Raw genomic sequence first — 10,282 nt, forward strand, 5'->3', positions numbered from 1 at the left:
AACACAGGGAAACTACCAGCAGGTATGCGACACGGATCAACAGTCATTTTCGTTTATAAATTTTGGAACGGTACAGAAGTTTGGAATGATAGAAAAAAGAAAGGTGGCGCCCAACAAAAGTTCGGTACGACACAAAGATGTGTAAGCTAGAATTTCGAGCAAGGTACTACAAGAACTAAGTCGAGTTGAACCGAAACGAGACACAAGTAAAATGCAAGAAGGGCGCCTACCGAAAGTTTGGAACGATACAAATATTGAAAGCTAACACGACGAGCAAGGTGCTACGAGAACGAATTCGAGTCGAAACGAAACGAGACACAAGTAAAACGCAATACAGTCGGTAGAGCAGGGGTACTTACGGTTCTCAGGGTCGTGAGGTCGAGCGAAAGATCGGGCGCCAATGTTAGGACCGTCACAGTCACAATTAGACGATCGGAGTAAGTCGACAACGACAAGGAATCTCAAAGGTTCGGTATAGGATAAGGTAAGGCAAGCAAGACAAAGACCAGGCAAGGCAAGCAGGACAAGGCTAGACAAGGCTAGAAGGGGTAGAAGGGGTAGAAGGCTAGATAAGAAGGGGGAGAGCAAATGTTCCAGCAAGAGCTTATCTAGGGCCTGGGTAGCTATGGAGATAAATGTGCTAAAGCGCGAGTCCAGCTACCCAGGCCAAAGAAAGAAAAGATTAGGAAAAGCAACCAGGGTGAGTACGAGGCTGTGAAGGTGAGTACGTCGAGTGAATTCGAACGCACTTTTATTGATGTACGGGTGTTCAACCCTTATGCGTCTTCGAACCGCACCTCCTCTCTCTCTGGCTGCTACCGGCACCATGAGCAAGAGAAACGGCGTCGATATGATCGGAGAGTCCGAGAAGTGGAGCGATCCACTTTTCTCCCCTTTGTGCTCTCTTCCACCGGAGGATGCGGCAAGGGTGCCGCTGCACTGGTGAGCCGGATTGCACATCTCCAGTCGCTACGTGGGAGGGAGGCGTATTCTGTGCTAATTGCCCACCTCCGCTGCAGGCTGTCTTTCGCCCTGCTGCGTTCGAGTGTCATGTGTCTGCGTGGGGCTCGCCGAGTTTGGCAGCCTCCAATGGATGGCTGTGCCTCCCTGGCTGTCGTGGAGGCTAGGGTGTCCCGTTGAGCCTTGCCCCGTGATTGTGCGGACTATGCTATGCTTCTCTTGCTGTCTGATCACATGCGACGTCATCATTATGTGATTTGTTTTCAATCCTCCGCCATGGCAAATTGTGTTTTGTTCGCCCGTAAAAGAGGCTTTTACATGAAAAAAAAAAAAAAGTGAATGTGAGTGCGCGCCCTAAAAGGTGAGTTCGCGCCTGTAAAGGTGAGTACGAGAGTGAAGGTAAGTCCGCGCCTGTAAAGGTGAGTTCGAGGGTGCGAGTGCGTACGAGTGTGCGAGTGCGTGCATATGTGAGATCGTGAACCTAACAGAGGATACAATCAATCACGTCCCTGACAAGAAGTCAGGGAGGGGTGGATGGGAGAGCCGGGGCGCTCTGGCGGGATTTTACGGTACTTGCGTGTACACACACAACAGAGGCGAAAGGCTGGGCTAGCTGTAACTTCAAGTTTCACGCATTTCAGCCTTTCGCCTCCATTGTGTGTGTAATACCGTCACCGTCACTGTATGCTGCTCTGTACATTCGTGCATTGAGCACTCTACCTCAAGCTTCCTAGACCGGCCTTGTTTGTGTACTTGCGTGTATGTAAGTCTCAGTATTCGTGAAATCGCATGCAACTACAGTAAAACCTGTATCTAAAGACCACCGTTATTAGCGACCAGCCTGGTACTTCCGACCACTTCGCCAGGCACGGACGGCCTCACATTCATTATAGGCGTGCGCTGCAAACCTCTAAGGACCACCTGCCATTAAAGGGGAAGTATACCCTAAAATACTCGAAGAACTCTCGGAAAAGATGAAAAATCTGCGACTCCGCACGATGAACGCTCAGGACACCCACCAGATACAGAAACTCCGTGAGGAGAGAAACCAAGTCTCGCACCAACTGCGACGTAGAGCCAAGGAATGTGCATCTGCAGACCTAGACAGAAAAGTATCAGAGATCGAACAGCTGAAGGATGATGCCCGAATGTTCAGAGCTGTACAACAGCTACACAAGAACAGAACCAAGCAGGCCGTTGTGGCTGACCAAGATGGCAGGCTAATAGTCCAACCTGAGGAAATGGCTGAAAAGATAGCAGAGCACTTCCACGCTGCTCTCTCAAATAGCGACCAAGAGAGACTGAGCATGGCTGACTATAACATGGGCGAAATGGAAAAGCCAATCGCGACGATCGAAGTGAGGAGAGCAGCAGCACGGCTAAAGAACAACAAGTCACCTGGGCCAGACAAACTCCCAGCAGAACTATTCAAATATGCGCCTGACAGCCTTTTCACATATCTTGCCGAACTGTACACCATGTGCGTTGAGACAGGACAACACCTGACACTTGGCAGTGGCGAGTTAATCCCGCTGCAGAAGCCAGGAAAACCAAGAGGCCCGGGAAGTAGTCTGAGACCCATTGTTCTGCTCAATGCCCTGCGCAAGGTACTTTCTTTAGTGGTTCTAGCACGAATAACCCCCCGAGTTCAAGCTTATGTATCGCAAATGCAGAGTGGGTTCAGACCGAATAGAAGCACTACAGATGTAGTATGGGCTCATCGATGGATCGCTGCACGCTGCCAGCACCTGCAGTCCAGTATAAGTATTCTGGGTATCGATATGTCTCGCGCCTTTGACACTATTAGTCGCCGGAAACTCGTCAATGTGTTGCGGTCATTCCTGGAGCCAGATGAGGTGCGCCTGGTCCAGCTCCTGGTTTCAGATACAACATTATCAGCACGCATCAAAAATACCCAAAGCCGACCATTTGCAACAACATCTGGCACCCCACAAGGTGACTCGCTGTCACCCGTGTTATTCATCATCTACCTCGAGACTGCACTGCGCCATGTTTTCTCCTGTATTCCACCTCGACCTAATCTAGACATCACCCTCAACCTGCCGCCGTCCCTAGGTTATGCCGATGATGTGGACTTCGTCAGCACCAGTTCTGAGTACCTGGACTCGATCCTTCCTATTGTTGGCGACTGCCTCGCGGACTGGGACCTGAAAGTTAACCAAGCCAAAACAGAACGCACTACTATCCAGAGGAAGAAGGACCGAGTGGAGGAAGAGTGGAGGCGCACACGCAAGCTTGGATCCCTTATTGGAGACAAAGAGGATGTCGCACGCCGAATCCAGATTGCTTCGGGCACATTCAACAAGATGTGGCCATTGTGGTCACGCGGACATCTGGTCTCCGAAAAGCTACGGGTGAGGCTCTACGAAGCCTTCATCAAGCCTCTGCTGATGTACAACGCAGGCACATGGGGCCTCTCAGACTCTCAGCTGTGTACTCTTGACTCGACATATCGGAGACACCTGAGAGTTGTTGTGGGTATCCGCTACCCACAGATAATCAGCAACGATGACCTCCACCGCAGAACAGAGACACAGCCCCTAACTGTCCTGGTTAAAGCTGCTCGGATGCGACTGCTCGGTCACATCTGCAGACTGGACAAGGAGTCCCCAGCACAAATGGCTATGACATCATACTTCCGGCAAACAAAGGAGGAGAAAAAATTCCGTGGCCGGGGGCCTTCCACACTCCCAACAATACTGAGAACGGACCTCGCAACAAAGGGAATGAAGCTGCAGACGGATAAAGATCTCTCACACATCAGGGACCTGGCAGAGGACAGAGCAGTATGGCGGCAGCTTTTCCGCACCTGAGCCTGCAGAGGAATGCCCAGATTTGCCCAAACGGAACATGACATGATGTATGGTGAATTCAATGGACAATCTGATATATTTCTTCAATATCCTTTGCCTCCTGTTTCTTTTTTCCTGCCTTCGACCCCGCTGCTCTGTGACCCTTCCCTCGCTTTCTCTTGTCCTTACTGTCTTTTGACTTGTTGAGCGGCCTGAGCGAATGCTAGGGGTGGATGTGTATTATGTCGATTTGTTGATTTTTGTAGTAACACACCCTGATGCAAACGCGGAGAGGCAAATAATAATAATAATAATAATAATACCCTAAAATCAAATTTTCACCAGTTGTAGTCTTCTGGGTGCTGAGTCGAATGGTCTTGGTCCTAGGAAGCTGCGACGCTCCCTTCCTTCTTTTTTCCCAATCGAACCCGCGTACTTCCACCGAAACTGGGTGACTGCGCCCTACTAGATGGGGATTTGTATGCAAAATGATGTCACTGCCAAAATCTCACTAAAAGTGCTATGTCGTTCTTATAAAAGCACGAATGACCGCCATTGGGCCATATGTTGTAGTCTTTTGGACGCTGAGTCGACTGGTTTTGGTCCGAAAAGGCTGCGATGCAGGGTTCCTCCTTTATTCCCAATCGAACATGGTTGAACAAGTGGTCACGTGCTCCCGGGTGCCCAAATCACCTGGTCACCGCGCCAGCAGGCGACAACTTTCACACCAAGGTTCAACTCGAGTTCAACTCGAGTGACAGGACTGCACCCAAAAAAGGTCAAACAGGCTAGTAAGTTGTACCCTGCAGGCACAGTGACCAGGTGACTGGTGTACGCAGGAGCACGTGACGGCTTGTTCAACTATGTCCGATTGGGAATAAAGGAGGAACGCTGCATCGCAGCCTTTTCGGACCAAAACCAGTCGACTCAGCGTCCAAAAGACTACAACATATGGGCCGATGGCGGTCATCCGTGCTTTTATAAGAACGAAATGGCGCTTTTAGTGACATTTTGCATACAAATCCCCATCTAGTAGGGCGCAGTCACCCAGTTTCGGTGGAAGTGCGCGAGTTCGATTGGGATTCAAGTAGGAAGGGAGCGTCTCAGCTTCCTCGGACCAAGACCATTCGACTCAGCACCCCGAAGACTACAACTGGTGAAAATTTGATTTTAGGGTATTCTTCCCCTTTAAAGACCGATTTCTCTGGCCCCAAGGGCCGGGTGGTCGTTAGTCACAGGTTTTACTGTATAACAGGGTACAACGCAACTGTTGATGATGAAAAGTGACTCGAAATGGCCATCATGTTGATGGTGGTCTATTTTGCAAATCGAAACGGGAGTTTCTACCCAATAACACGGTAGCACAGTGATGAGGTAGAAAAGAGAAAAAAAGTAGTAAAAATACTTAGAATAGGTGTATGTGAATTGTGTGCGCGTACATATGTTTGGAAGGTATAGTCCTCTCTCTCTCTAATATTGGCATCTCTGTAATAATGCTCCAGTCTCTCCGACGTCTGATAGTATTTTTCTTTTATATATTATGTAACAGGATTCGTTTACATGGAATATTCACAAAAAAAAGCTCAGGCTGCATGTCTTATGTGTAAACATTGGTCTTCTGTGCATATGACTCATGGGACATTAGTTTATGAAATGCAACAGAATAAAACAAAGGCCTGTTTGAAGGCATTAATGCTAAAGAATCAAGCTTCTCAAGGGCGTTGACAGCGGCAATGAAACTGTTGGCCTGGTTGGTGGTTATCGCACTGAAATCGTTGCTATGCAGCAACAAACTTCTCAGCTGCGGCCAGCTCTGTAGAGCAGCCGTAATAGCTGGCAACGATTCAGCCGTCAGACTGCAGTTACCAAGTTCGACACTCGACAAACCTGTGCATTTCCTTAGTGCATGCACAATGCCTATAACAACTTCGTCACCCAAGTCCGGATTATGAGACAACTCCACAACACTCAGAGTGCTAATTTTGGACAGCTCAGTTGCCAGAGCAAAGCCAGTATTTTTTGTCAGTTGGCAATCTAATAGGGCGATCTTTTGCAAATCTGGGAGTTTTGAGAGTGCAGAGAAGAACTGAGATGCTGCAGGTGCACCGGCATCGCCAAAGTTGTTATAGCTGAGCTCCAAGCCCAGCAGTCGTTTCCAGTGCTGTAGAGCTATAGTGATGACTGGTAGAAAAGATGCAGTCAAGCCACAGCGGGTAAAGTCAACAGTGTATAGATTGCTACAACGGTGAAGTGCACGGGTGATTGCAGCCACACCATCACTTGACAGGTTCACATTATGATGCAGTATGATCTTTTGCAGAGTTGTGAGATTGGACAATGCACTGGCCAAAGCACCGGCGTTCCTAGTAGTCAGATATCCATACCGGAGGCTCAGCACACGAAGCTGGTGACATGTTGAGAGTGCAGCAACCAGAGGGGCCGATATTGGGGTGGACCGCATATCCAACAGGTGTAGACTGCTGGTGGAATGCTGTACAGCAGACGTGACAGTAGCCATAAGACCATGCATATTGTAAGCATTATGGATTGTCAATGCTTGGATCCCACTGCAGTTCGCTAATGATGTAGGGACACGATCATCAGGGGACCCGAACGTATAATCTATGGTCACCGCCTGAACGTCATGGGGGTGATAGCGAAGGACTATGTCAATCGAGCGTAACTCTGCAGGATGATGATGATTGGATATCTCCACTTCTTGCCTAGAAGCTAGCAATGCGCGTATTGACGGCAGCGGGGAAATAGCCCTTTTCCGTTGCATAGCCAACTCAGCGAAAGAGTGAAATACAAGACTCTGAAGATAGCGTCGCTGCTCATCAGACCTCTCGAAATATGCAGAAATGTTTCGTGATTGAGCGAAGTTCTCACTATGAGCACGTGATGTGTTCCGATTAATGAAGTGCACAATCCCTCCTTTTTCTTCATCCAATTCCTGTACCTTCTGTCGTGTTAATAACGAGTTCACGAGACATTCGGCTTGTGCTGTATTCAGCTGGGCACAAAGCATGGTCCAGAATGTTCTCAAGTGTGCCGTTTCTGCACCTAGGGTTTCCACTAGTCGAATACTACTGGGGCTGTTCACGGCGGCTTGTGTGGGGTGTCTGGCAAGGTAGATTGCCGCCAGATATTCCTGAGTGGCCAGATGGCTGAAACGATGCTGTTTGACAACATTCCTTGATAGAGACTCCTCTCCCGTCACTAGTAAACCGAGCTTAAAGGCATTTTCACTGAGCGAATGCTTTTGGAGATTGACATCACTGAAGATCATCTGCTTCTCGGCAAGCATATTTAAGGCAAACTGTCCTATTTCCATCACCAGCAGTTGTGCCTCAACAGGTACCTCATTCCACTGCTTGTATTTGCGGCCGTAATTCCGGTTGATAATCTGCACGATCATCTGTTCAAACATGTCCGTCATGCACTGCGGTGCATCCAAGCCAAAGTGGTACTGCACACACACTTCCTGTGCCATGAATGGGGTCGCCATCATCCCACCCAGATAAGCTGAACGATTAACTTCTGCGACCAGGGTCTCTGCTTTCTCCGGGCTTAGTACGCTATGAATATACTTCTCCACATTATCTTGTTTGAATCCCGTTAGCTCAATGTGCTGGTGGAAGTGAGGTAATACTGACAACTGGAAGATGTCGGCACAAGGTCGAGATGTAACTATGAGATGAATTCCCTGCAGCTCCTCGCCAAACAGTACATCATAGACAAAACTGCTCATGTCATTCAGGTTCACCTCATCAAGACCATCTAGAATTAGCACTAGACTCTCAGGGTGTTCACGAACATGATCACAGATCTCCTGCTGGGCATTGCTGTCTTCGATACCGATGCCATCTAATCCAAGTAGCTTCGTGAGGGATGTAGCTTTGTACACGTCTGGGAAACGCAACTCTCTTGCAACGAGCAGCTTCTTATTGGGCCACAGTTCACCGGCTGCCCATTTTATTGGTGCCACTCTCGTAAAAACAAACGACTTCCCGCACCCAGCACTAGCCGTGACTATCGTGCCGAGAGTCTGACCTGTGAAAAAATAAAATGGTGACTGATCAAGACGGGTGCTGTCGAGAAGGGTCTCCAAGTCGATTCCTTGCATTTGCCGGCTTGCGCGAGTGAAGGCATGCTCGGTCCGCCACATGTCGTCGGAGCTGGACTGGAATTCATTCTTGAACTCGTTGCTTAGATTTTTCTTCGGCAGCATGACAAGGTTGATGTAGATGTTATCGACAGTGTTTGCTGTGCTGGCGCCAAGGATAGGTGCGTAGTTTTTATTGGCTTTGGCGTAGCGAATCTTGAATAGCTTTTCAGCACGAACCACGTGTAATGAAGCTGGATACAAGATCAAAACAGCAGCAAATGGCAAATGGATATCTGTAACAAAGTCGTCCCTTGCATGAAAACCAGCCACTTCGCCACTCCCCGGTACACTCTCAGCAACTCACTCCACTTGCACATCACCACCACCATAGCCAGGACAATACTGTAAGATGTTGATAGTCTTAACCGTCCTGATAGTTATTTAGCTCAACAGATTCGTCCTCGCTATGTTGGTGATGTGAACGTAGAGGTGTTTGCTGAGTGCACATTGTAGAGTGCATGTCAAGTGAGTGTTCTCAACGGGTAATACAGATGAATCTGATGTGTGGCAACACACACAACAAAATGTTTCAAAATTCTCGCCCACCCTGCTCTAGATTTTCACAAAAATAAAGAAAAGAAAAGAAGGGATGTGAGCTTTACTAGACTTGAAGTTGAAAGCCAAACAAGCGCTGAAGTTGTTTAACATACGTAGAGACGAAGCCAGTTATAAACCTGACCAGGCCTTTCATGCTGATACGTCTATTATCAATACACCACGATAATGTGAAGAAGAAAAACACGTCAACTTATACCGCTATTAGGCAGGGAAATGGTGATGAAAAGTATGAAAGTTGGATGATGACACCGATTGCGTCTGACATAATAGTAGTGTTGAAACGAGCGTATCTATAACAAACGAGCGATCAGTTCCACTAACGAGCGAGCTATCGAGCGAGCTAACGAGTTTCATTGATGTGGCAAATATGATTTTTTGAATAATTTTTTTCTATTAAAGTTCGATTTTTTCAGCTGGTTCAAATTATCACCGCCGGCATTTGGGGTTGCTGCTGCTTCACTTCGGACTGCTGTTTGCTGTCGAGATGTCTTTTCAGCGCCGTCGTCGAGTAGCCTTTGTAAGAATAGACCGTTTTTGCAAAGATTGCAAGTAGCCCTGGTCTTCGCTGCATCGCGGGAGATAACTTCTAAACGACTGAGCGTAACTTTCACTTGAATGGAGAGGTGACCAAAGCATATCCTGCGACAGGTCAGCAGATGCGGAACAAGACATCACTAGAGTCCACCAAAGCTGCAACGACAACTGAAACAACTCAAGTGTCATGCAGGCATACAGTCACTGCAACTGCGAGTGATTTTCACTTTGCGCGGGACTGGACTCTCGATCGACCAGGGAGTCGTAAAATATTTTACGACTCTCCGGTCGACATGTACTGCCATGTGTACGGAGTACGGTGTACGGTGTTCGTTAGTGCAAACGAGCTGGCCGCACAAACGAGCCGAGTTTCTGGCGAGCGAGCTAACGAGTATCCGGTGAGATCGTTTCAACACTACATAATAGTACTATAACTTTAGCAAGGGACAAGCCACCTGTTGACGTTTAACTAGTGCCCAATATGTCAACACCTAAAGAAAGGAAGGGCCCAAGAAGGCACAAACAACAACTAACGTTCCTGGCAGTACTCCCAACACACCTGATCATGTCCCCTTGCCTGCTTCACTGCAGTATGCAAGAACGTTAGAGCGTACTTCCAGATTCAAGCACAGGCATGCACCAAATGTTATCCATATTATGCTAGAGGCTGTCTACATTTCCAAATTACGACCTGAACTGTGTAGGCAGAAGGGGTAGGTGAGAGACCTGCTATTTAAATTTCCCCCTTCCTAGTATAATAAAGTGGTTTCGGTCTTGGGCCACTTTGTTCGTGGGTCTCATCTACTCAACTCTCACCGCTTTAGAAGCCGCATAATTACGTGCCTCGATTATTGAGCGGTGTGGTGGTCCTACGACTGCGGAAAACTTGGTCTAATGGAGTCTTTACGTGAGTCGCGAATTTATGTGGCGAACTTATGTCAACTCATACCGCTATTTGGTGAATTGTTAAAAGTCTTAGTAATCTTATATCAGGTGCAGTCATCATCCAACTTGTGTGCGGTTCATCACCATTACATCGCCATTACATCACCATTACATCACCAAAAAGCTGTACAAGTAGGCATTGTTGTACTTTATCACATGATTACCACGATTGTACTGATCGAGGAGTTCGTTTTCACCCTACTTAGTAGGATAACCTGGTCAAGTCAAGGAAGGGAGTGGGAGAGGGAGAGAGAGAGAGAGAGAGACCAAGAGGGAGAGAGAGAGAGACCAAGAGGGAGAGAGA

General features: G+C 48.0%; 2 protein-coding genes across 2 annotated transcripts in view; one reads left to right on the top strand and one right to left on the bottom strand.

The window, feature by feature from the left end:
• Positions 1–2,741: 2,741 nt before the first annotated feature.
• On the top strand, positions 2,742–3,794 carry LOC135820150 (uncharacterized). Its single transcript, XM_065333462.1, has one exon. It carries the CDS (start codon positions 2,742–2,744, stop codon positions 3,792–3,794), a length of 1,053 nt encoding a protein of 350 aa, XP_065189534.1.
• Positions 3,795–5,043: 1,249 nt separating this feature from the next.
• Positions 5,044–10,282, bottom strand: part of LOC135819753 (uncharacterized) — a 38,545-nt gene continuing 33,306 nt past the window's right edge. The window contains exon 6 of the mRNA XM_065333013.1: positions 5,044–8,132. Within this exon, the coding sequence (XP_065189085.1) occupies positions 5,371–8,132 (2,762 nt within the window). The 3' untranslated portion in view covers positions 5,044–5,370. The remainder of the gene's footprint in view (positions 8,133–10,282) is intronic.

The sequence above is a fragment of the Sycon ciliatum genome, chromosome 6, assembly GCF_964019385.1.
Source record: "Sycon ciliatum chromosome 6, ocSycCili1.1, whole genome shotgun sequence".
NCBI lineage: Eukaryota > Metazoa > Porifera > Calcarea > Leucosolenida > Sycettidae > Sycon > Sycon ciliatum.

Bases quoted from the DNA above. Each gene is read 5' to 3' on its own strand.
- LOC135820150 (XM_065333462.1), top strand. From the start codon at position 2,742: ATGTCTCGCGCCTTTGACACTATTAGTCGCCGGAAACTCGTCAATGTG.